The following is a 25,930-nucleotide window of genomic DNA, read 5'->3' as shown; positions in this document are numbered from 1 at the left end:
ACACCCCACTGACGACATTCAGTCTTCCCAGCTCTCTTGATTTTATTGCAAGTACACAAGTCACGCAATATTTGTTGTTTTTCTTAAAGCCCCCGCTCCTGAAGTCCTGTGATTACCTGAGAATCTCAACTTTCATCTAAAACAAGCAAGTTTTGATTCTTCATAGTTACAGATAATATCTTGAAAAAGGGAAACCTAAAGGTTCAGAATTCAAGGCAAATAAAAAGAAAAACTCTTAATTTTATTATTTTTGAAATCTCAGGATTTTAAAGCAAATCTCAGTTTTTTGGAGCCTGACTCATGATTTTTGAACATTGGGGATTGGCAATACTGGACATTTGCTTATTACTCTGAGCAGCACATCAAGGGTATAGCAATAGCAGGGAGAGCAAAGAAGGCTGTTTGAAATATTAATCGAGTTTATCTGTTATTAATTAAGCTAATTTCAATATTAATCCACTATTTAAAAAAAAACTTGGCTAATTTCTAACTCAGGCAAGTTTGTGATTTTAGTAACTGGGGGATTGCCATTGCTAACTACATAATATATCCATTAATGACCTAGAGGCATGTTAATTATTTGATTTGCATACAAATAGCTATAACTGTGACCAGCTATTTTGTGCATGTTAATTACGTTATTCATATATTGAGTAGCAATCGTACATGACTAGGCATGGTTGTACAGTAGGGTGACCAGATGTCCCGATTTTGGGGGCTTTTTCATATAGGCATCTATTACCCCCCCACACACACCCTCTGTCCCCATTTTTCACACTTGCTTTCTGGTCATCCTATTGTACGGTAATAACTTTGTATATATTAATGAGCTCTCGTTGTATATTAATTAAAATATGCGCACGTGATTACGAAGATTTGCATATTAACGGCTTCCAGCGGCCGCGAGCGCCTCTGCAGGGGGCGGGCACTGGGAACGAACGACAAGCGAGCTGCCCAATGGTCCTGCAGCCGGCTCGGCCTGGCCAATGGGAGGCGGGCGGAGCTGGCGCCGGCGGAGTGTTCTAGAAGGGCGGGGCGGTGGCGGCTGGTGCTTTCTCGTTCCCCGGCCTGGCTGCAGACATGTCGGCGGTGAAGGCGCTCAACCCTAAGGCCGAGGTGGCCCGGGCCCAGGCGGCGCTGGCCGTGAACATCAGCGCGGCTCGGGGACTGCAGGACGTGCTGCGGACCAATCTGGGCCCCAAGGGCACCATGAAGATGTGAGACCCGCGGGGGCCGAGGCGAGGCGGGGGGGGCCTGGGAGAGGCCGCGTGGCCGAGGCGGGTGTAGCGGTGAGGCCTGCTGGGGAGGGGGGCCGGCCGCTCTCGGGAGCCGCTGTCCGCCGTGACTGGCGGGCTCTCCGCTGGCCCCGCGCGGAGCGGGAGGCGCCGCTTGCTGCCCGGCGCCTGCCTCGGGCTCCCGCAGGCCGAGGGGCGCAGAGCGCTGGAGACAAAGCAGCGGGCGGGAGGCCGGCGCTAGCCGCGGCCCCGTGGCCGTGCAGGCGGCTGGGGAGCCACGCGCCGGGGTTGGGCCACGCGCAGGCCGCTGGGGAGCGGGGCAAGGCGGAGGCTGCGCAGCCGCTGACTGTTCTGCATTGTGCCCCTCGCAGGCTGGTGTCCGGGGCGGGAGAGATCAAGCTTACCAAAGATGGCAACGTGCTGCTTCACGAGATGGTGAGTGCGCCCCTTTCCCCCGGCCCCCTGGGGCGAACAGAGCGGCTGGAGCTCTGTGCGGTAACGATGATGAACGGGGCTTCTCATACAGTGGCTGAAGGCAGCGGTGGTTTGGGCAGATGTTCGCTAAATCTCATGGGTTGGCAACCATAAAGGAAAGCTGTTAATTCCATAGTTAAAATGTATCCGTTGCCTCATTGGTTTGTTGTTTACCAATCTCAGACCTCAGAAAGGGTTAGATCTTTCATTCAGTATCCTGCCTGTTACTCTTAAATATGCTCCTGTTTACCCAAAATTTCTTTTGGTTCACATAACACTGGTATGTCTCTAAAGTCCCAGTCTTGCATCTGATCAGGGAGAGGCCTGCGTTTCTATTGCAAACAGTAGGGCTCTGGGCAGATGTACATGCAGAACTGAGGCCAAAGGTAGTAAGGTACAGATGTGTGAGGTTAAAAAAGAAAAATGTACTGGGCTGCATGGTGGGTGTGGTCCATGTGTCAGTTTCTGCTACACACAGATCCATTACTACATTGTAGTTTCCCTGCCACATGCTAGCTAAATGAAATATTACAGCAATCTTTCATTGTACTGTACTTTACATCACACTTTTAAATGCCATCTACTCTGTGCTTGTATGTTCTGTCTACTCCATTAAGGTTAACTTTTCTGTGCTACTTCTTAAAATAACATCCTTTTTCTTCTTTCCCGGGTCACTGTCAGGCATGTAGACATAGTCCTTTTAGAATAACTCTGCTGATAAGGACTTCTTAATGTTTGAAGAAACCAGTGCTGTGCTTTGGTTCTTTATTTTCATTGCTTTTTGGTCAAAACAAGAGTTATGCAAAGTCTATGACCGCTATAACTGGTTCTTTAAATATGACTCTTTAATTAGATGGTGTCACTTTAAACTAATAAAAACAAAATCATTCATATGCACTATTGGTTATGAAAAGTAAGTACTGGCCAGATTAAATTGGTTTCAGATAGTTACTCCCATAACAATTCAACAAGATTTATTGTTCAGTTTCTTGTTTTTGTTTAGCAAATACAACACCCAACAGCCTCCTTGATAGCAAAAGTAGCAACAGCACAGGATGACATCACTGGAGATGGTACCACTTCAAATGTTCTGATCATTGGAGAGCTGCTGAAGCAGGCGGATCTCTATATTTCCGAGGTACGTATGAATTTTTCACTTCCATAAGAAAATGAGTGAACATTTTCCTTTGAGGCTGTTCAGCATCATTGCAGTTAATGTTTCATGTTCATAAAAAAAGCTTCCGGTGTTACAGCTCTTCCAGAATGATTTTATTTTGAGACACTTTTTATTGTGTAAATACATTGGGTAAAAACTAAAACAGATGATCAGCTAGCCAGGGTTATGTTGTTACAGGTTGAAACCACCCATGATAGATGCAGGATGTACCTTGTATCTACCAATTTGTTTTTGACTGATTTCTATTTGGATTTAAAGCTCTTGTCTTCTAATTGTATGACACGAAGAGGCACCTTTCTAGAGTAAGGAATCACTGCTGGCAGCGTGTGCCAGAAAACTTAGGTTGATCCCTTATTAATTCATGTTGCACAGTGAACACCCAAGTGTGCTTTGTAGTTCCCTTGGCTATAACTCTGTGCTAGAATAATCTGTACTTTTCCTCTGCATTAGAAGGAGTGCCATTCCTTTTACATGTATTCAGAAGGACAGTACAATTTTTATTTTATTTTATTTATTTTCCCTTCTCTGTAGCATGCAAATTCTAACTTACTTCAGTCTTACAGCACCAAAGTCATAGGTGTTTGTGGTATCCGAAGTTCGGAGATAACACTTCAAACCTTAACTTTTCAAGTAAAACTAGTAAATAGGAGTTTTCAGTCCACTCATTCTGTTACTTAACTCTTTTTAAAAAATTAGGGCTTGCACCCTAGAATAGTCACCGAAGGATTTGAAGCTGCAAAGGAAAAAGCACTTGAAGTTTTGGAGAAAGTCAAAGTAACCAAGGAGATGGACAGGGAGACACTTGTGGATGTTGCCAGAACGTCCCTGCGTACTAAAGTTCATGCAGAACTTGCTGATATCTTAACAGAGGCAAGTGTGCATGTGTTGTCTGTCATCTTACCTTACTGTCCTTTTGTGTAAGGAACTCCAGGTGTTCAGCTTGTTCTGTAACTATTTGGAGAAGGGGTGAGAATGTATGGAAGTTGGGGGAAATACTGGCTGGGTTGCTTTTTTGACGAATGCATTGTTTTTTATGGAGGCATTCTCTCCTATTTCAGGCTGTAGTAGATGCTGTTTTGGCAATCAGAAAACCAGATGAGCCTATTGACCTCTACATGGTTGAGATTATGGAGATGAAGCACAAATCGGAAACTGAAACAGCGTAGGTAGCTATAAAATGTTGGTAATGCATTCTGTACTTAAAGGTTAATCGTAGCTTGAAACTTAATTGCTTTAAAACAGATGAAGGTAGCTTTAGGTAGTATACCACCTCTGAGTCCCTCTGCCAATTTTTGTCAGTTTACAATTGCCTTTTCCCGTTTTTCTTACCCATCTTTTGTTTGAAAAGAGGAAACTGAGTACGCAGGGAAAACTACAAAACTGATGAATAGCAAGGTATTGTCAGAATTACAAAGTAAATAACCTGAAAAATAGCCTTTTTCCTGTAATCTCTATTATGCTAATCTTCTAACAGGCCTGAAGGGACTGGACACAAGTGAGACTAAATCATGTCCCTTTATGCTGGAGGATCTGACTGTATTCTTCTGATACACTTTTCTGAACATCATTATCGCTACACATTCATTTCAAGTATAAAATGTACATTAGGTACACGTATACAACTGTTCACTTTCGAAGAGTGTTTTAAAACAGTTGTCAGTGTCAAAAACATGAAGTGTCTTATTCCTTTTTAACTACTCCATCTTTTTTGGAATGAAAGTTCACTTCCATTATAGATGAAGTGTAAGTTTTAGGTGACTAATCAAAAATGGAAGGTGAACAGGAATCCAACTCTCCACCTTTTGTAACTCTAAAATATTGGCAGCACGGGGTGGCTCCTAATGTGTCTTAAGTGTCCTCTTCAGTGAAGATGTATAAAATCTTATCAGAATTACATGTTAAGAGAACCATAATGCTTCAAAATTCTTTGAGAATACAAAAGTGTAAATATATTTAACTTCAGTGGCATGGATGAATTCTGCATTGGCTTCTTCAGTAGCTAATGCAGTCAGACACTATGCTAGAGTATATTTCCTTTTCACTTGTTCCTGATGGTATGCTTTGTGTAAAGTTAGCATGTCCATACAAGTTGGATACATGATCCAAGGAATTCTTAATGTGACAGTATGGTAGTTAATCTGTGTTTGTTCAACTATAGTATGAGTTTTATGACTACATTTCAGGAAAACAGAAGTTTCCTACCCTGTGTATAAAGGATTTCTTACAGGTCATCTTACTGACTTTTTACAGGCTGATTAGAGGACTTGTTTTGGACCATGGTGCTCGTCATCCTGACATGAAGAAAAGAGTGGAAGATGCTTACATCCTTACTTGCAATGTATCACTAGAATATGAAAAAACGTAAGTAGTCACCAGTGAGACAACGGAAGAAATATACCTGACTGGTAGTGTGATTTCATATTTGCATATGTATCTTAAACCTTTTAAGAGTACTAAATATTTTAGAATATCCTTTTATTAAAAAAAAGAGAGAGAGAGAGAGCTAGCCTGGTTTTGTGTAAAAGGGGGAAATGAAGTCAAATGTTTAACTCCAAAGTAGTGGAGTGATGAATTGGCTTTTGAGGTGGGCTGGATTGTGGACACATTAGCATAATCGTCCCTTCTGTTGGCTTACTGAATGACAGAAAGTCTCCCCTATGCCTCCAACAAGTCTTACATTGCACAATGAACACCCAAGTATACTTCATAGTTCCCTTGGTATAACTCTGTGCTAGAATAATTCTGTGCTGTGCCTCTGCATTAGAAGGAATCCTTTTCCTTTTACATGTATTCAAAAGGACTGTACACTTCATAGTGCTGTACTATAATTTTAGCTAATTGATGTCTTAACTGAAACATGTAAGTTAAGTCCTCTTCTGCTTTAAGATTCTGCTATTTTAACACTCTAGAGCACTAGTAGTAATGTTGAACAATTTCTTTCCTTTTCCTTTTCAGAGAGGTGAGCTCAGGATTCTTCTATAAGAGTGCAGAAGAAAGAGAGAAGTTAGTAAAAGCTGAGAGAAAATTCATTGAAGACAGAGTGAACAAAATCATAGATTTGAAAAAGAGAGTCTGTGGTGATTCAAATAAAGGATTTATTGTGATCAATCAAAAGGTGAGATAAATGAGAATACAAGGTAACTGGAAAAATTACTTTAAAATGTGGGCATTCTTGGTAGGCCTGATGCTTTGTTTTCAGTTAACTGTATAGGCTTCTTCAGACAAGCCTTAGTCAGGCTTGGTCAGCAGTGTATTTTTCAGATACGTGTGCATACCTCCCACTTACTTCTGTATGAACTGAATGTACAATTTGGTCTTTAGTGCTGGTCTGAATCTCTATTTCTAGTTTTCCTAATGTGTACTTCTCTCTTTGATTATAGGGAATTGACCCATTTTCCTTGGATGCACTTGCAAAAGAAGGAATAGTAGCTTTGCGCAGAGCAAAAAGGAGGAACATGGAGAGGTCAGTTCTTGGGGAAGGAATTTTGTGTTAGACTTTCACTCTTTCCATTTTTACTTTACTGTATATTCTCTTTCAAAACTGAAGTAAAATATCCCTTTAGCTCAAGCACATACACTTCTTACAGGAGTAAAAACTGTCAGTCCAGTATAAACCATGTTTACAGTAAGCTTTCAACTCCGAGTAGAATAGAAGAGGCTTGAATTGTTTTAAACTTGAACACTAGGAAATAAATCACCTGAATAAACAAACCTTAATATCTTGAAATAAATTCACAAATAAGGAGACCAGCCTATATGTTATAACAATATATGGCATGGTGTGAAAAGCATCTTCACTCAGGACTATTCATGCAATTAAGATTCTCTAGCTTCTTTTCACTTACTTTTTTTTTTTAAATGTAACATGCTTTAGGTGTTTTATGTACATCCTTTTTCAGATTGACCCTTGCTTGTGGTGGTATGGCTATGAATTCTGTGGATGACCTCACTGCTGACTGTTTGGGGCACGCTGGTCTTGTCTACGAGTATACACTGGTGCGTAAGACCTTCAGTTTGTAACGAAGGCTAAACTAGATATTCCTCTGGCTCCTATCTGGTGTCTGCAGCAGTCTTTTCAGTTCAGGCTTTATTGTTGATTCTGCTACTTCTAAACGTATGGAGGTCTTTGCCTGCATTTAGGTGCCCATGAGAATTCATTTAAAAGTTTGAGAGCAGTAATGGAAGTCTCATAAGTCACTGGGATTTCTTGTCTTTGTTGCTCCTTGTCATGTCGTGTAGAATGTGTTGGGGTTAAAGAATAAAATTGAACCAAAGGAAAAAACAAAATAAACTTGTTCTCTATTTAAGGCTAAAATATAATTGAGAAAAACTTCTCCCCTTCTATCTCTCTCCCCCTCCTGAAAGGTTCAGTATAAAATTAATTTATCTGAATAACTCTCTTGTTGACATCGGTCTTAAAATACTCAAATGCACCATAGTTAAATATTTTTCATTTAGTGATTTACGTGGATATGCTGTGGAGTTTTGTTAAGCAAAAATGTGATATTAGAAACTTGCTATTGGCCTATAGGGTGAAGAGAAGTTTACCTTCATTGAGAAGTGTGACAACCCTCGCTCTGTTACCCTGTTGATCAGGGGGCCAAATAAACATACGCTCGTGCAAATCAAGGATGCAGTAAGAGATGGGCTACGTGCTGTCAAAAATGCTATTGAGGATGGTAAGTCTCGTGGTGGTGTTTCATTTAGCGAGGTCTTATGAGGCACATCTTGAAATATGCAAAACATAGCTGCCAATGCACATCTATGTGCCTGTACTTTTCTGTCAGGTGATATGGATAAATTGTTCGCTTTTGTTAATAGTTTATACAGACTCTGTGCTAAAGCACACTTCTACTTGAAGTGTTCCCAGTGCCTTGCTGTTTTTAAAGTGAGTATTTAGGAAAGATGGACACACGCATTTGGTCAGTTATTGTAACTGAAGTTACATGTTAGGTGACACAATTAATAGCTGCATGTTGCCTTTCTCCAAGAAAGGGAATAAGTTGTTGTTAATTGTTAACAGTAAGTTAAGTGCTGCAGTTAAAAGTTGCTGGAATACTCTGTTAGTACAAGATGCTCGAATCACTACAGGGAAAATTATTAAAACTTTAGATCTAATTAAAGTCAGTGCTTTTGGAAGTGGGAGGAATAAAAAATACATACCCTTAGCTGCAAGGTGTATGTCTACATGTGTGGCAGCATATAGAGTACAGACACCACACACCTCGCTAGCACAAATATAAAGAGCAGTGTAGACCGTGAAGCACTGCTTGGCTGAATAGACATGCCAGAACCCTAGGTAATCTACCCTACATGGATCTCTACACACCAAGGCAGTGCCTCCCATGCTACACTGCCACGTGTAGCTACATACTGCAGTGTGGACACGGACTATTTTTCACTGCTGTGTGTAGCTATATGTAATATACCCTACATGCCCCTGGAAGCATAGACGAGGGCTAGGAAAGGCTTGCTTTCCAGTCATCTAAAAGTTTATTACTCTGCATTATCAGTCTAGACTTCTTGCTGGGAAGTATCATTAGAACAGCATTTCTTATCAGTGGAAATAATGAACCGATAACATATTTTTCAAAAATCTGTTTAAAGTATCTTGAATTAGTATATATGTATGGTGTTACCAAAACCTGAGTTTTATTCCAAGAAAACTGTAGAATTGCTGCTTCTCTTCTATTCCAATCTCCATTTCAAAGGGAAGGAGAAAACAAAAACAAAGCGGCTCTTCTAGATGTTTTTTAACTAAAAATGACACACGAGAACTGCAAACTGTTGATGTGAAAACCTTTTACTATGTGTAGACTTGGTGCTTTATTTAAATTACTTCATGTAATACTAATAATCTTGACTTTTTCTGCTGTCCTTGCTAAAATGTCTACAGTTGACCTAAAATATAACTGCTGTCAATACTTTAGGTAGCTGGCCAGTCAGTAAGATTTTTACTAAAAATTACCACCACCATGTCTTGACATGTTTTTAGTGAATATGATAGAAACATACAGGCTTTTGTTTTTAACTTCCTAGCTTTCTCTCCACCCAGTAGAAGCTTGCTCTTCACTACAGTCAGCAAATCTTTAACTGACCTCTTTTTGTCTCTGTGGGAGCTTCATGACCACTAACTTAAATTAGTGTACAGCCTATCAAACAATTGGACTACATAGTGTGTTTTATCTCTTACAGGATGTGTAGTTGCAGGAGCTGGTGCATTAGAAGTGGCAATAGCTGATGCTCTTGTGAAACATAAGCCCAATGTAAAAGGAAGAGCCCAGTTTGGAGTTCAAGCCTTTGCTGATGCTCTGCTCATAATTCCTAAGGTATAAAAGTACTCTTGGTTAAAGTAATAGTTTCAGAGCAGTTATAAAGTGTAGAAAATTGTACCTGTTTTAGCAGAAGTCCACTTCACTGAAGAGTCTTTTGCCAGAGGACAGATATGAGTAATGTTTTGAACTGAAGGCAAGGATGTATACCCTTCCTAATTTTTGTCTGAGTTACACCAGCAGGGGGATATGTTGGGAGCTTGTGGTAGATATGAACAGTTAATGATGCACCTTCTGAAACAACATACAGGGCTTTAAGTTTAATACATACAATGTGCTTTTTTTTTCCCCCTTCCTTTCCCCTCCAAGGTTCTTGCGCAGAACTCTGGCTATGACCCCCAGGAAACACTAGTGAAAGTTCTGGCCGAATGTGCAGGATCAGGACAACTTATTGGAGTTGATTTGAACACTGGTAAGGAACTTCAAAATATGTTCAGACAATTAGGATTAATTTTCTCTTTGAGCCCTCAAAATGGTGCTGTTTCTAATGAGGAGGAAATAGAGCTTTTATTTAATGTACAGCAAGTCCATCATGCTCTAGCTTCCAAAGATGTTTCAAGACTGGCAGAATTTTTGTAAGATCTTCTGGCAGATTTTCAATCAGCAGCTTCTTTAGTTTAGATTTACTAGAAGAATATTTCCTAGAAGAATACTTCATTTGTGATGAATAATGTTAATTTCAATATAGCTTTATGCAAGAGAATTAATTAACTGACTTGGTGAGCCACTGCTCCAAATTTGGAAGCTCAGACACTCATTTACAAAATGTATTTTTCATTGTAACACATATGGACACACAAAGATGAAGGCCAGTGTTTAGTATGAAGTAGGAGATACCTTGGTTTGCCTCTTGGTGGCAGCAGCAAGTGTTTTGCTAGAAGGTGGGAATGGGTGATGGGATGGATCACTTGATTACCTGTTCTGTTCATTCCCTCTGGGACATTTGGTATTGGCTACTGTCAGAAGACAGGAGATTGGGCTAGATGGACCTTTGGTCTGACCCAATATGGCCGTTCTTATGGTGGGGGTGGGGGGAGAACATGTTAATGTGTTGTGATTTCCTGTTGTCTGTAACAAGATTTTTGAACTACATTAATAAAATGCTAAAATGTATCAGTTGCCTAAAAGGGGATTTATTTTGCATTCCCAGGTGAACCAATGGTGGCGGCGGCAGCTGGAATTTGGGATAATTATAATGTCAAAAAACAACTACTTCATTCATGGTAAATTCTTTGTAAATTTTTTTATTATTTTAAACTAAAATAGGCTTCCATTGCTACTAGTCAAATTTGATGGATTGATATGGGATGGGTTAATCTTTAGAGAAATATTTTATCTAAATGTACAGTGTAGAAATAAAAACATGCGAGTACAATAGTTATAAAAATGACTAGTCTTGATATCTGTTTCACCTCTGTCTGCCATAGAGAAACCAAACTTCTTAAATAAGCCAAGATTGGTTTATAAGAACTTACAGAATGACACTTCAACAGCTGGTACAAGTTTTTTTAACGAGTTAGTGAATGTAGAACGTAATCTACAGAGCGGGTGTGTGTGAAGGGGGGGAGATGCATGCAGTTGGTACTCTTGTTTGGATGAACTGTAGAATAATACAGAAGTTTTGACCATTAATGTTTTGATCTTTTTAGCACGGTGATCGCTAGCAACATTCTTTTGGTTGATGAAATTATGCGAGCTGGAATGTCGTCTCTCAAAGGTTGAACTGAATCTGCCCTCTGCTGTGATGGTTGCCTTGAGTAGGGAGATGCCCTTAAGAAACTTAAAAAAAAAAAAAAAAAAAAAAAAATCCAGTTACAGGCATTATTTTCTCCAGCCTCCAGTGGATCTTCACAGTAACAGAAGTAGCCCTCTCTTTGGAGTAAACATAGCCACTCTCAAACATTCGCACCTATTCAAATATTAGGTTCTAAAATCAGTTATTTATTTTTTTCTTAATTGCACTGAAATGTACAACTTAGTCTTTTTACCCAATAAACAGTTCTGCTCTGTGCTTATTTTGTAGTGGTGTCAGTTATTTAATATGTTTTGGTTGGGATGGCTAATGTGGGACAGGTCAATGTAGTTATGTAATTGTCAGCTGGGAGGAAATGTCACTTATCTGTACACCTCTTTCTGGATATTGCTAGAATACCCCCAGCAGGGATGACTTTCTGTGGCTCATGTACACATGCAGATTGGATTGCACCAAACTCTTTGAAGCTTGAAAGATTTGCTAGGAGTGGAGAGTCTCCACAGGATTTGTGAAGAATACCTTTTAGTTGTCTGGGAGGCAATATGTTTTAATGTGTAGGACACTGCACTGGGTGAGTGTCAGTCTGGATTCTTTTCCTAGCTATGCTGCTGATTTACGGCCATTAATTCAGCTCTATGCATCAGTTTCCCTGTCTACAAAGTGTGTGGTGTGGGGGGTAAACAACACCCTCATTCATAAAGTGATATGAGATCTACAGGTGGAAAGCTGTGCATATTTATAGGCATAATTCTTATAATTTAATTAGCAATGTATAATAGTGATCTACAATCCAGAGTGTTTTTAAAATAGTCCACAAATTTGCTGGCAAGTTCCTAGAGTATTGTTTAGTGGCAGAATCTGATAACTCAGATGCGAATTCACCAATGACACAAGCTGCTTGAGCAGCAGCTTGAGGACTTTAGGGGGAGGGATGGACAGGAACTCTTTGACAAACCTTGAACCAGACCCAGCTACAATGCCATCAAAACTTCAAATATGGGATCAGCTGGTTGGGGTCTGGCCTAATATCACTGTGGGTTATGTAGATTCTTACTTCAGTTACCTGCCTGTTATGTTTGCCACATTACAGAACTTCTAGCTTCAGTCTTGCATGCCTTTTGTTGTAATGGTAATCAAGAAATGTTTAACTTCTTTCAACTCTAGCCATGCTTACTAATTTATCCTACTATCGTTGTTGGTGGGTGTTTTGGGTTTTTTTTTAATATGGGCATTGGTCTGATAATTCCTTGCACATTATCCCACAACATGGAGCATGGGTGAACAAGGAATACAGTATGAGGCCTACTGAGTAAAAGCAAAGTCTTGAAACAATATCTTGTAACACTAGAGTCATACGTCACTACCTGAAGAATCAGCCTTTGGAGAGTTGAGTTAAAAAGCAAGCCTCTGTACTTGTGTATGTAAGAGTTCATAAAGAGGCTCTAAAACTGCAAAATTTCCTCTGCAGAAGATCTCAACATCTCAGTAAGAATAGGTTCAAGAATTGAAATGCTTTGTCCTCTTGACTGAGCAGGTACTGTAACCAGTGCTTTCCCCATTTAAAGGGACACAATATAAGGGCTAGTCACTTTCCAAAAAAAAGGAAAAACTGTTCCAGGATCTACACCATCTGTATGACGGTCTGCGTCTATGGAAGCCTACAGTCCCCTCCCCTGCCTCGTTTTAAAAATCAAAACACCTTTCGTTTGTCATGGTAATGAAAACCCATGCAAAGCAGACCAAGTGCATACCTCCACAATAGAAAGCACAAAACTGATCGTGTGAAAAGTGTCAAGTGCCCAAAATCGGTTTGGATTTTAGGCTTGCTTTTGTGGGGAGAAGGGTAAGATATTTTCCCCTCTTTAAATGAGAGGGATCCTAGGTATTCTGGGTAACAATTTTAAGGAAAACGCTTCAGTGAAAAGTGATTGGCTTTTGCCTCTTGAACACTAAATAGCTTGTGCACTAATTTAATGCACCGTCAGGAGCGATCCTGCACGGGCTGGGTTTTGGTTATGGCTTAAATATGACTTAATGCAACGTCTCTCATTTCCACACCGACTCCATGTACGCAGAAGCCAGCTTCTATGCTGCCGCTTGTGCACATACTCCTCCCCTTTCATCACCCCGCGGCTTTCGTTTCCATGCAGGGGGAGGCGGGGACTCGAGCCGGGAAGATCTTTGACTGGCCTCCCTTCTAGCCGGAGATCCCGGAAGCATTTCAGCCCAGTATCCAGCCCTTCTGGGTCACAGGCAGCCTTTCCACCTCCTTTTCCAATTCATCTCCTGTTCCTGTCTCCAATGCTACCCTGCTCCTCTGCTGGGAGAGTGCAGCTGGCTCTCCTGTTAGGCACCTGTGTGTTAGGGAGCAGCTCCAGTCTGCAAGGTGAGTTCATGTGTCCAAAGCATGCCTTGCTCCATCTTTCCGTTCCACCTCCTTTACCCTTTACGCTCTTTCATTGCAGCAGAGCTTAATAAGTGGTGCCTGCCCCCACTTAATGACTCTTTCCCCTTCTGTCAGGGGCTGTATTAACTGGAACTCATTTCAAGGAAGTGTCTTCCCTGACTCTCACCACCCTAAAATCCTTCTCCCAAAACAGAGACTTGAAGTACTGCCTTAAAATGAATCCTTAACTGCCTGAAAACAAGGAAGAAAGGGCCTATCTGTTCCCTTTTAAATACATTTGAAAGAACCAATATCAAACTCTTAAACTTATTCCAGCAGTTAGGTGAAATGAGCAATGTAAAAAGAGACCAGCACCCCCACCTCCAGACTTTGGAAAAGTTAGCTGGGAGATCCATCCCTTCACTGACTCTAAAGTGCAAGCTTAAGACAGAATCCTCCTGGATACCCCACAAAGTTCAGCTCTAGATCTGATGTTTGTGATGCTGGGGAGGCTAGGGGAATTCCCTTCCTACTCATCTTCCCTTCTTCGCACCCCATGCCCAAATTTGTTTCCTAGCTGTAAAGGTCTGGTAACTTCCCCACTCTGATGTGTTTTTCCCTTCTCTTTCTTTCTGAAGGTTTGCAGAGTCATTTCTAAGTATGTTAACACAGTATTTAATCCTGGGCCTGCCCATCTCGGGAGGGGCTACTCCTTTCAGAGTTTCCCTCCTGAATCCTGGGTCATTTGATGCAGCTGAAAAGTGACAGACCTTGAATACTTTCAAAGGAGATTCCTCTGGTGGCCTGAAATCCTGCATGTAAAAACTGATGGGCAAGACTAGATGCCAGGAGTGAATACTCAAATCTCACAACTCAAAGCAATACCCAGGAATGCTGCTCTTTATAAATTGCCATCAAACAACCACTGAGTCTAATCTAAAGCAACAGATTGAGCTGCAGTTGTCCTCAGTGAACCCTTCACAGTGTAGATTCTCTAATGGTTCCTTCACAATAAAACCTTTGTGCATTTACAAAACTTTCATAGGGCAGATCCAGGCTGTGTGGGCTGGGGGTGTTTTGTGCTGCTAGTCTGATTCCTTTATGTGGTTAATCTGTTGCCATGCAGAGGAGCTGTCTTTCAGATATCAGTATCTTTAGCAGCAGTGGCCCTGTAGCATATTAAGAGATTCCTAACTCTGCTGCTTATCCCCTGTGACCTAGAGTGAGTCACTTAGCCTCTCTGCCTCAGTTACTCCAGCTGTAAAATTGAGATAACAATACTTACTTGTTTTCCTCCTAGGAGAGTAGAGAGAATGAGTGAATGGACTAAATTTTTCTCAGGGATAATTTCATTGATTTCCATGGAGTTACACCAGGACTAAGCTCAGTGTACTCTGTGCAAAGGACTTTCAAGATATAAAGCACTGTCTAGGTGCTAGGTATAATTATCAACTTTCCATTCTCCTCCTTCCCCAGCATGCAAACATACCTCTAGCGAAGAATGTACGCACTCCAGGATTTTGTTGCTAATTAACGTTATATTGGATCACAACATCTCTCATAGTTTTTGAAGATGATGGAAACATGGTACAGCTGCCTGGCGGGAAGTTCCAAATGGGAGCAAATTCACCTGACAGTAAAAATGAAGGGCCTCTCCAGGAGGTGACAGTGAAGTCATTTGGTATTGACAAATATCCTGTCACCAACCGGGATTTCAGGTGAGGCCCACACTTAGCGTTTGCTTAGTTTGCAGAGAGTGGATGGCGCAGGGTGGTGGAGACTTTCAGCTATATGCAATTGGTCTGGGTAGTGACTGAAGCTATCTTTGCTGAGTTTATCTTTGTTGGCAGCCGCAGTAATACGTCAGCAGCTCCCCATCAATTCTCCCAGCGCCTCCCACCCACCGGCAGCCCTGCCGATCAGCACCTCCCTTCCCGCACCTCCCGATCAGCTGTTTCGTGGTGTGCAGGAAGCTGGGGTGGAGAGGGGGGGCGAGGGCATGGCAGGCTCAGGGAGGGGGTGGAGTGGGGGCAGGGCCTGTGGCAGAGCCAGGGGTCAAGCAGTGAGCACCCCTGGCACACTGGAAAGTTGGCACCTGTAGTTCCAGCCCCGGAGTCGGTGCCTGTACAAGGAGCCGCAGGTTGGCCACTCCTGCACTAGACTATGTATTGGAGGGATTATCCTGCATTGGCACAGAGATGATTCTGATATCTTAATGAGTCCTTTTTGGATGTGCCGAGAAGCTCATCTTGATTCTCAGCTATTTTGAGAGGCGATAGAACACAGATTGGGCCGGGTTATTCACTGCCCTGGATAATTACATTCTGGGGACAGATTTGCAATAGGAGCAGTGGATTTAAGTGGTTGCATGTGGCTTTTGTTCAATGTGAATTTTTGCAAAGTGCACTCACAGCTTAGAATAGGAACTTCTAGTAACTCTGCTGCCTTGATTGGTTGGTTTTTTGGGTTGTTTTGTTTTAATAAATCTAAATAAAGAAACTCAATAAATTTTGTTTTTAAATATTAAAAAAAGTTCACATCAGTATAGCAGTTCCATTCAACCGATACAAACTGGGCCAGTTTCATCTCTAAACCTAACTCCATTGAGCTGATTGGATTTACGCCAGGGGCTCAATAAACTACAAATGGTGTGAATAGCTCTTGTAAATTGCATTTACTTTTATTAACTTCTTATGCATGTGGATCATTAAATTTTGTGGTGTTAATCTTGTGGGAGTGCTACCCAGAGACTTATATCTGACATGTTTACACCAGGGAGTTTGTTCGAGAAAAGAAATATAAAACTGAAGCAGAAGCCTTCGGCTGGAGCTTTGTCTTTGAGGATTTTGTATCTGAAGAGCTGAAAAAAAAAGTGACCCAAAAACTGGAGGTAAAGTGCCTTTGGAGTGTGTAAAGTGACATGAACAATATGTTATGGGGTTGATTCACGATGGTGAAAAGAGGGCTGTGGTGTTTGTCCTTGGAACTCAGAGTGGTGTCCGGATGGTGGAATAAATACAAGCAGATCCATTCCTGAAAAGTCTACTATTTATGTTGTGGCCTTATGTGAAGAAAGGAGACGTTAACTTCAGCTCTAGCCAGGTGCCCAGAAGAAGGGATGCAAGCCTTTGGAAAGCTTAGGCTCCACACCGCAGGGATTAGGAGGGAATTGGATTCCTCACTGGGGAGTTTTTCACTTTATTTCCTGACCGTGTTACCTTATTTGTTTGTCTTGCTATAAACATTAACCCCTGAGGGAAAGACTTTGTTGATTGCAATGGGTATTTTTTATTTCTGCTGAATACTACCACCGGGTAACAACTGGTTTAATATTTTGGCTTTTTCCCTGCCTGATTCTGCTCCCGTTGAAACCAAGAGCAAAACTCCTGTTGACCCCAATAAGAGCAGGATTATGCCTTACCTGATTTAAGGCCCCAGTTTGCAGAGTGTACAGTAGGGTCTGCTAGGCGAGTATGGAGAGAGCAAGGCATCTCCTGATATTTATTCAACAGAATTGAAAACAGGGAAGCCTACATTTTTAAAGGAGTTTTTTAAATCTTGAATTTTCTTTTTAAAATCAGATGTTCCCTGTACCTTACTTATGAGCTTTATAGAAATGTCTTTAAAATGAACCAGCTGCTCATATCCAGCCACAGAATCTAACCATATCCAACTCAAAAACACTCCACATGCTGTGAAATGGGTTAAGCACCAAGAGTCAAGGCTTGGGGATGATTCGATGGCAGGATTGCGTTTTAATCTGGTCTCTTTTTTTCCTTTTTCTTAGTCTGCCCCTTGGTGGTTGCCGATTGACAATGCATTTTGGCGACAGGTGAGCAGTCCGAAGGAGCGAATTGCAATCCCATAGGGCTTCAGAGACTGTCTGCTTACGGGCTGAACTTCAGTGGGGAGAAGAAACGGCATTAATTACAACGTTAGCAATTCCACTCACATAAAAGGAGGAAATTGAGAGTTAAGCGCAGAGACTCCTCTGTGATTTTCAGAGGAGTCTCTGGGAATTAGATGTTCAAATCTCCCACTGCAATTTACTAGGCTGTGGGTGCCTAATTCCCTTAGGCTCATTTGAAAATCCATACCAGAATAACTAGCAAAAGGAGTGGTAATCAGAAGGGCTGATGACAAGCAGCTGAGGGCACTGGCTGCCCTCCCAGCTATGCACTGTTCTTGTCCATTTTGTTTATATATTTAGGGGGCACTGTGATTGGAGGATTCTGTTAGCTACCTGGAAGTGATCACAGGCCACAGTTGATCTGCAGACCTGTTTGAGATCATTGTCTAGGGGATAAACTCCACTGCCAGCCAAGTCTTTTTAGCAGAGTAGATAGAACTGGTGTCTGTGTGTTACGCAAGTCTCTGAGGGTCTATCCTTAACTGAGACAGATGCATATCCTCCAGTCTTTAGTTAGATTTATTTCTGCCAAGTAGTCAAAGGCAAGGTGCCCTGTACCATGTAGAAAAAGATAAAAGGATGCATTTCCAAATCCTGAAGAAGTTCAGAGTATGATCTTTGTACATTCATGTGAAGCAGGCTGGGCCAGTATTTCGACCACTAACCTGAGACCTGGGTTCAATTCCTTGCTCTGCCACAGACTGTCTTACTTAATATTTATCATTTGTACCCTCCCCGCTTTTCAGAAAGTTGTCTTGGGCTAATGAATGTTTTTGGTGTTTAAAAAAATGTGTCCACAGGTTTTTCTTCCCCCCCCGACCCCCCATAGATTTCAAAGGTGTTGCCACCTTAGCTGACAAGCCATTGAACGCCTGAAGTCCAAGATTCTTGTCTATTTCAGTACTTTACAGATAGGCAGAGCAAAGTGGGTGGTGGATGCTCATGGCAGCACGGCATAGATGATGTGTCTAATTGTAGGCCTCCCAGACTCTGTACTGTTCCCTGTTATTGGGTTTATTTTACATAAAGTTGTTATGGTTCAATGAAAACCTGTTAAATGAAATTCTCCTCAGCCAGCAGGTCCAGGATCTGGGATAAAAACCAAGCTGGACTACCCCGTGCTACACGTGAGCTGGAATGATGCACAGGCATACTGCAAGTGGAAAGGGAAGAGACTCCCTACTGAGGCAGAGTGGGAATTTGCTGCAAGGGGAGGACTAGAGAGTATGTAAGAAAAGCTCTTTGAGCTGATCTCTTTCAAACCAAACTAAGTCATCAAATAATTATAATTGATTCTATGATGGGATGGCCTGGGATGGCAGGGGACAGGACTCTATGACCCAGGAGAGGTCTTGTATTCTTAAATAATGAAATCCTACCAGACTCAAAGCTCTACCTTCCCCTCTGCTGGGGGGTTCTGGTCTCCGCAGGGAGATCTGGGTGGAAGTCAGATTAGATGATCTAATGGTCCTTTCTGGCCTTAAAACTATGACTCTATGAAATTAGTTACATGAATACATTTTGGAGCCATCTCTCTGATTAAAGCTCTGGGGGCCAAATTCTCTTCTCAGTAATGAGAGCTGGGTCTGGCCCTTAATGTGCATGCTTTGCGGTGCATTCTGCCAGGGATAATGGGCTGTCCTGGAGTTGACTACAAAGATGTGCTTTGCCTGAGGGAGCTGGATAGCATTAGTTGTTCAGTTATGAGGTATGGCCCTGAGAAGTGAATTTGGCTTGATCCTCTTACAATTGAGACATAAACATCAAAGCTTGTGGACCTCATTGCAACAGGACGTCATTACGGCCACAGGTGAAATCCTGGCCCCGTTGTAGTCAAACGGGAGTTTTGTCACTGACTTTGATGGAGCCAAGACCTTGCCCCAATAGTTTAGGAAGATTCACAGAGGGATTGGATGTTTATTGGGATAACAAGAATATCCAGAGTTATAACAGTTAATGCAAAATTTAAAAAAAGAGTTTGGGAAGGGATTAAAAAATCTCATGCTGCAAGGTTTAAACCAGCTTCTATTTGAGATTGAGATGTGACCTGCATGTGGAGCAGATTATCTCCCATCCGCCTGCGTGGAGTTTCTTGCATCTTCCTCTGGGGTGTCTGGTGCTGGCCACGGTCAGAGATGGGATACTGGACCAGGTGGACCCATGGGTCTGATCAAGTGTGTCAATGTCTGTGTTCCCACAGTTTTTTCGTAAGAGAAGAGACATTAGCTCTGACATCCAGGTCAAATACCAGCTCCAAATTAATGTCCATCCTAAAAACTCCCCCTGCATTTTCAATCAGGTACAATATTCCTCTTCACTTCACAGCAGTAAGAAGCCGGCAGTGTCCTACTCCAGAGGCAGCTGCATTTTAGTGGTGGATGAACTGATCCCCATGTGTAGTTCATGTTTGTAAATCACTATGCGCAGAAACTGTGATTTTTTTTTTTTCCCCCAAGGAGTCTATGGCAGCTAGATGTTCAAATCTCCCATTGAAATTTAGTAGGCTCTAGGTGCCTAATTCCCTTAGGCTCCTTTGAAAAGCCCTGCCAGAGTAACTGGCAAAAGGAGTGGTAATCAGAAGGGCCGATGACAAGCAGTTTAGGGCACTGGCTGCCCTCCCAGCTATGCACTGTGTCCTTTAGAGTCAAAATGTTTATTTTTAAAACCAATGCATGGTTTCCTTTTGAACATAAGAATGTCCATATTGGGTCAGACCAATGATCCATCAAGCCCAGTATCCTGTCTTCCAACAGTGGCTGGTGCTAGATGCTTCAGAGGGAATGAACAGAACAGGGGAATTTATCAAGTGATCTTTCCCTGGTCATCTACCCCAGCTTGTGGCAGTCAGAGGTTTAGGGACACTCAAAGCATGGGGTTGTGTCCTTGACCGCCTTGGCTAATAGTCACTTCCTTATTTACTTTCTCCACATTGGTCATGATTTTATAGACCTCTCTCGTATCCCCCTTAGTCGTCTCTTTTCTAAGATGAACACTCCATCTTTTTAACCTCTCCTCAGATGGAGGCTGTTCCACACCCCAACCTTTTTTGTTCCCCTTCTTTGTACTTTCCAATTCTAATAGATCTTTTTTGAGATGAGGTGACCAAAATTGCACACAGTCCTCAAGATGTGAGCGTACCGTGGATTTATATAGTGGCACTGTAATATTTTCCATCTTGTTATCTATCCCTTTCCTAATGGTTCCTAATATTCTTTTAGCTTTTTTTGACTGGTGCTGTACATTGACCAGATGTTCTCTGAGAACTATCCACAATGACTTCAAGATCTTTCTTGCGCTATAACAGCTAATTTAGACTCACATCATTTGTATGTATAGCTGGGATTATGTTTTCCAGTATGCATCAGTTTGCATTTATCAACATTGAATTTCATCTGCCATTTTGTTGCCCAGTCTCACCCAGTTTTGTCTGATCCCTTTGTCACTCTTTGCAGTCAGCTTTGGACTTAACTATCTTGAGTAATTTTGTATTGTCTGCAAATTTTGCCATCTCATTGTTTATACCTTTTGCCAGATCGTTTATGCATATGTTGAACAGCACTGGTCCCCGTACATCAGTGAGAAAGGGTGAAGCTGACAGTTCCTACTGGTATCCTGGTTTGATCAGGAAGGAAATAATTGATCCCGCTTCTTCTTTTTTGACAGGCAGAGTATATCCTTGGGGGAACAAATTTCAACCAAATCGTACAAATCTCTGGCAGGTAGGGTCTTAATACCATCATGTCTGTTATGGGTTGTCTTGATGGCTTATTGATGAAGAAAAATGTCCTAAAGTGACCTAAGGAAACATTTAGCTAGTAAATCATACTGACTTGTCTTCAAGATATTGAACATCAGCTGGTAGGGCTCCCAGGTCAGTTGTTAAATTTGCCACCATTTGACTCTCTTCCCTCCCCCTCCACCCCCAATCTCCAGGATTTAGAATTTAAAGGTAATATTTATCCATAAATATTTAATATTTATACAGAATATCCTTGCAAGGTGGCAATCTCACCCTGCTCTCTATGGCGGAAGTGGAATCCAGATTCCTCAACATTTGTGGCTGTTGAGGTTCAGAGTTTCACGAGGGAGGGATCTCCCTGTTTAGCACTTGGAATGGTTGAGCTATTGTTTCCTCATATTGAAATATCTTCACGTTGTGTAATTTAACGACTGTTAGACTGTTTCCATTATTTTAAGCATGACGAGGTTCTGTAAAGCGCAAGCTCCTTTCTGTGCCATCCTGGGTGAGGTTTGTTTGGGTTTTTTTTCTTCGAGTAAAATCCTCTCTTCACACAGGGAATCTTCCCAAAGATCGATACGGCAGAAGATGGTTACCATGGTGTTTCCCCAGTGAACGCATTCTCTCCTCAGAACAACTATGGTATGGGCTAGTAGGCACCTTTGCCCCAGTTTGCAAATGAATTCTTTTGTTAATTTCAATTTAGAAATAATAAAATAACGCCTCAAGATTGTAGCTGGACTTCAAAACCTAAACTGACATGGAGTTTCTTGGCATTTAGATATGTTGATGCTGGGCACATTGAGATTTCTGAATGCTGTTTAAATTGGCTGATGTTGACATGAGACATTTTAACACAACAGGGACGACATTGCCTGCAATGATTTATAATAATGATGCTTGATGACTTTTTGTCCTTCAGTAATGCCTTTCAGCTGAGAATCTCAAAGCACTTTATTAATATTATCTAATTAAGCTTCACAATGCCCTTTTGAGGGTAAGCAAGCATTATTACCCCACTAAATAGATGGTCACAGTGAAGTTTGGTGATCTGCCCAAGGTCACGGTGAGTGTGTATTAGAGCTGGGAATAAAACCCAGAGCTTCTGATTCCTGGTCACCTGCTCTAACCATTAGACCATGCTCTTCTGATGGCGTCTTAAACAACCCTCTCTGCACCAAAGTGCTTCCAAAAGGGCTTTGTATTGACAGTGTATGTGTCCTCCTATGGATCCTAATAAGCAATTTCTATATCTCAGGGCTCTATGACCTGTTAGGAAACACCTGGGAATGGACTGCATCAGAGTATCAACCTCATGGACCTGTATCAAGGCAGCGTGCCCAGAAAATGCACGTCCTGCGAGGTGCATCTTGGATTGACACAGTAGATGGATCGGCCAATCACAAAGCTCGTGTTACTACTAGGTAGGTTTACTTACTGCTGTGGCCAGGTGCTATTTTGCACTACATTGGGGGGCTTATAGTAACTTAACCTTTATTACATAGATTTATTTAAAACTTTTTGCTATTTAATAATTTACTTTTATCTAATGTGAAGACCACTTTATTATTATTTATTAATAATAAATCCCCAAACACTTCTCAAATTCTATATGGACAGCAGCCAACCCTGGAATGAAGGCCAGATGCCAGCTAGTGTATAACACCCAATACAACAGTGTGAGAGGGAAGGGAAAATAACATAAGGATAGAAATTATAACAATGAAGTGTAATTAACAGTGGGAAATAATGTTCATCTGTTTTAAATCATACAGACATAAACTCATTTTTGTCAGTGATTATGTAAATGACAATTTCTAAATAATTAAATTGCTTTGCCTTCCTTCTCCATATTAATTATTGTCAGAAGATCTCATTTAAAAAGCCCGGGGGAGGAACTGCATCACTCATCAGCCCCTTTGCACCAATTCTGTACATCAAGTGCTAGATTTTCCCAAATGCTCTGCTCTCATTTAGACCCCTAATTTAAATGGCCAGATTTTTTTTTTAATTAGCACAGTATGTTGATGGTTGAGTTATTTTGAAAATCTGGCCACTTACTTAGGGCCTACATTGGAGTTGGGCTCTTCGAAAATGGCCCCATGTGTCAGTATCATTTTAGGATTGGCTGCCTTTCTGGAAGATTTGCTTTAGTCAAAGACAGGTTAGTGGGCTCAAAAGGGATCACAGGGATCACTATGGCCTGTGTCATTGAGGGGGTCAGATTAGAGGATCTAATGGTCCCTCCTGGCCTTAAAATCTATGACTGAATCGACATAGGAGGGGTTTTTTTGTCCTTTCCCAGGATGGGAAACACACCAGACTCTGCCTCAGATAACCTGGGTTTCCGCTGTGCTGCCCACATCCTGAGTCGGAAAACGGAGAGTAAAACAGAGCTGTGACAACATCACTTATTGGAATGGTCCTGAGACGTTTTCTCCCATGGAGACGCCAGCGATTCCCTGCAGCTATGTTGGATCGAAGTTTGGCGAGTTTTAAAAATAAAACATTTGCTACTAATGGTCAGTGTCAGAGTGGAGGGTGTAGACACTGAGGGTGGTTTTGTCCAGTTGTCTCAATTCTTTTTGACTTTTTAAGAAGATGCTGCTGCTCTCTTTTCAGCTAACTTCAGCCACCCATCCCCGTGGGCCCAGTCCTGCAAACATGTACACACGTGAGTAGTCCCAGGGACACAGATGATGCTGCTCATGAGTCAACTCTTGCAGCCTTTGCTTAGGCTCTTACTTGCCTAAATTCCTTTTGGAAAAAACTGGGAGTTTTGCTTGAGTAAAGATTGCAGGACTTGGCTCTGTAGGAGTAAGAACTACTCATGTGAGCGAGCAAGGGTTGCACTTGTACCTGCTGGTAACTGAGAGAGACCGGTGTGGGCTGAGCCAGAAATTCCTGAGTTCTAATCCCCGCTCTGACTCAGGGACACTTTTTGGGTTTGCTACACTACACTTTTCTCCACCCCCCCACCCCAATCCTCTGTGGTCGCAGCTCCACCTGTGCCAGTGATGGCGGGAGTGCTAGTGTACACCAACCACTGGTGTTTCAACCACGGCTCTGAGCGCTGTTCCACAACACAGTGTCTAGAATCATGGAACTGTAGGGCTGGAAGGGACCTTGAGAGATCATCTAGTCCAGCCCCCAGCACTGAGGCAGGACCAAGTAAACTTAGACCATCCCTGACCGGTCTTTGTCCAACCTGTTCTTAAAAACTTCCTGTGATTCCACCCCCTCCGTTGGAAGCCTGTTCCAGAGCTTCACTCTTCTTAGAGTTAGAAAGTTGTATTCTCAGTAAATAACCTAAATGTCCCAGGCCCGTGCCAATGACTAGCCTCCACAAACATTCCCATTCTTGCTATCATCACCCATGCTGCCGTGGTGGGAAATTTTAGGAAGCAAGTGCAATGTTGACACAGCCAAGGTGACCTGAGGCCAGTCTCTTGTGCCCAGATTATCCAAAATGCAGATGGGACCTAGTGGGATTTTCAAGAACACCAGGCATCTGACGCCTGTTGATTTAAAATGGGAATTAAATCAAGCTCCCATTGGTTTAAAAGCACTAGGCACCTATCTCCATCTTTAAGTTGATAAATACCTCTGACAATCTGCCCCTTAACTTCAGCTCTACCTCAGTTTCCCCACCTCGAAAACAGGGATAATAAAACATACTTACCTCACAGGGCTATTGGGAGGATGAATTACTTATTGTCTGTAAAGCATTTGAATATAAATGCTAAGCATTACGGCTGAGGTTTACAAAAGGGGGTGAGCTAAAGGAGTTAGACATCTAACTCCCATTGGCATCCAGTGGGAGTTGGGCACCTAAAGCCTTAGGCCCCTTTACAAATCCCAGCCTAATATGTTGCTTGACAGAAAGAATACAACAGGCACTAGCTTACCAATGCCACGTCACACCAGCTAAGTAAAACGAAGCCTATTTATTGACATGTAAACAGTTTACAAAACAGACATAAATAAATTGAAGCCCTTGACCGTTTTGCCCAATGTGAGGTCTGTGTATTAGCCCTATATCTTTTAAAATGTCTCCTAAATAAACATGCAGTACACAGGTCACCATTAGCTGCAATGTGCATTTTCCGTCATTCAAAGGCTGTTTAAAAACTCAGCCTAAGTTGTAGATGCATAAAATGAATTGCTACTCTTCAGCATAGTGCATTACAGCTTTGGAAACAAAACACCTGTCGCACTTAAGGCATCGTTTATAGCTTGACTGGTTATAACAGCGGTAACTAAGGCTGGCCGTGATAATGACATAATGGAATCTGTTGGCTAGGAAGAGTGCTATGTGAGATACTAGTCACCGGTCAGGATATGCCCCATCCCTGATAGAAAGGAAGGAGCCAATCGAATCCCTTAAGATGAAGGCTCTGATTTCTGGTTTCACATGCAGGTGGCCTTTTGCCGTTTGGGGGATTTGGACGGGTCACTTTTTCCTACTGACACAAATTTGAGGGTGGTGGTTTTGTCACAACTTTCCCCCCTCAGTCCCCCCCACGGTTTGGTGGACAGGGAGGGAAGTTTTCCTCAGCTTGTATTAAAGGCTGAGTTATAAACTGCCAATTGTACTACAGCCCAGGGGGAGGCTTTTTTTTTATTTAAATGTGAAAAATGTGTTAGCCCCAAAGCTAAATGAAGCGAGAGCTCAGTGGATAATACCTAGCCTTTATACAGCACTTTCCATCCGTGGATCTCAAAGCGCCTTACAAAGGAGGTCAGTATCATTAGCCTCATTTTACAGATGGTAAAACAGGCAGTGAACACTTGCCTTTGCAGTGAGGCACCCAAACCAGGGTACTCGTGCCCTGAAAGACTCGATTTTCGAAAGTGATACGGGATAAGCCCACCGTACTTAAGGCCCTGCCGGTGAAGGCTGGTCCCAGAAGCTTGGAAACGT

The 25,930-nt window shown here is 42.1% G+C and overlaps 2 protein-coding genes and 3 non-coding genes across 6 annotated transcripts; all 5 read left to right on the top strand.

Annotated features, from left to right (window-relative positions):
* The first annotated feature begins 1,013 nt into the window (after positions 1-1,013).
* CCT6A (chaperonin containing TCP1 subunit 6A) lies at positions 1,014-11,144 on the top strand. Its single transcript, XM_074974477.1, has 14 exons — positions 1,014-1,217; positions 1,607-1,670; positions 2,713-2,847; positions 3,583-3,756; positions 3,945-4,048; positions 5,137-5,247; positions 5,842-6,001; positions 6,267-6,349; positions 6,786-6,882; positions 7,418-7,565; positions 9,082-9,215; positions 9,528-9,630; positions 10,369-10,441; positions 10,868-11,144. Exons 1-14 carry the CDS (start codon positions 1,081-1,083, stop codon positions 10,938-10,940), a joined length of 1,596 nt encoding a protein of 531 aa, XP_074830578.1. The 5' UTR covers positions 1,014-1,080; the 3' UTR covers positions 10,941-11,144.
* LOC142000638 (small nucleolar RNA SNORA22) lies at positions 3,251-3,382 on the top strand. Its single transcript, XR_012642292.1, has one exon. It is a non-coding gene; the product is annotated as a small nucleolar RNA SNORA22 (small nucleolar RNA).
* Positions 4,852-4,987, top strand: LOC142000637 (small nucleolar RNA SNORA15). Its single transcript, XR_012642291.1, has one exon. It is a non-coding gene; the product is annotated as a small nucleolar RNA SNORA15 (small nucleolar RNA).
* LOC142000639 (small nucleolar RNA SNORA22) lies at positions 5,565-5,696 on the top strand. The gene has a single exon (XR_012642293.1). It is a non-coding gene; the product is annotated as a small nucleolar RNA SNORA22 (small nucleolar RNA).
* Positions 11,145-13,198: 2,054 nt separating the features above from the next.
* SUMF2 (sulfatase modifying factor 2) lies at positions 13,199-23,501 on the top strand. Of its 2 annotated transcripts, none has more exons than XM_074974305.1 (9): positions 13,199-13,357; positions 14,922-15,075; positions 16,133-16,247; positions 17,145-17,189; positions 18,341-18,491; positions 20,931-20,986; positions 21,564-21,648; positions 22,265-22,430; positions 23,312-23,501. In XM_074974305.1, the coding sequence occupies exons 1-9, from the start codon at positions 13,273-13,275 to the stop codon at positions 23,406-23,408; spliced, it is 954 nt and encodes a 317-aa protein (XP_074830406.1). In that variant the 5' UTR covers positions 13,199-13,272; the 3' UTR covers positions 23,409-23,501. The 2 variants fall into 2 exon arrangements, with proteins under 2 accessions (XP_074830406.1, XP_074830407.1); XM_074974306.1 differs by having other exon boundaries at positions 13,243-13,357; positions 14,834-15,075.
* The last annotated feature ends 2,429 nt before the right edge of the window (positions 23,502-25,930 follow it).

Source organism: Natator depressus, chromosome 17 (assembly GCF_965152275.1).
Source record: "Natator depressus isolate rNatDep1 chromosome 17, rNatDep2.hap1, whole genome shotgun sequence".
Classification (NCBI taxonomy): Eukaryota; Metazoa; Chordata; order Testudines; family Cheloniidae; genus Natator; species Natator depressus.
This window is presented reverse-complemented; position numbering and strand designations above follow the sequence as displayed.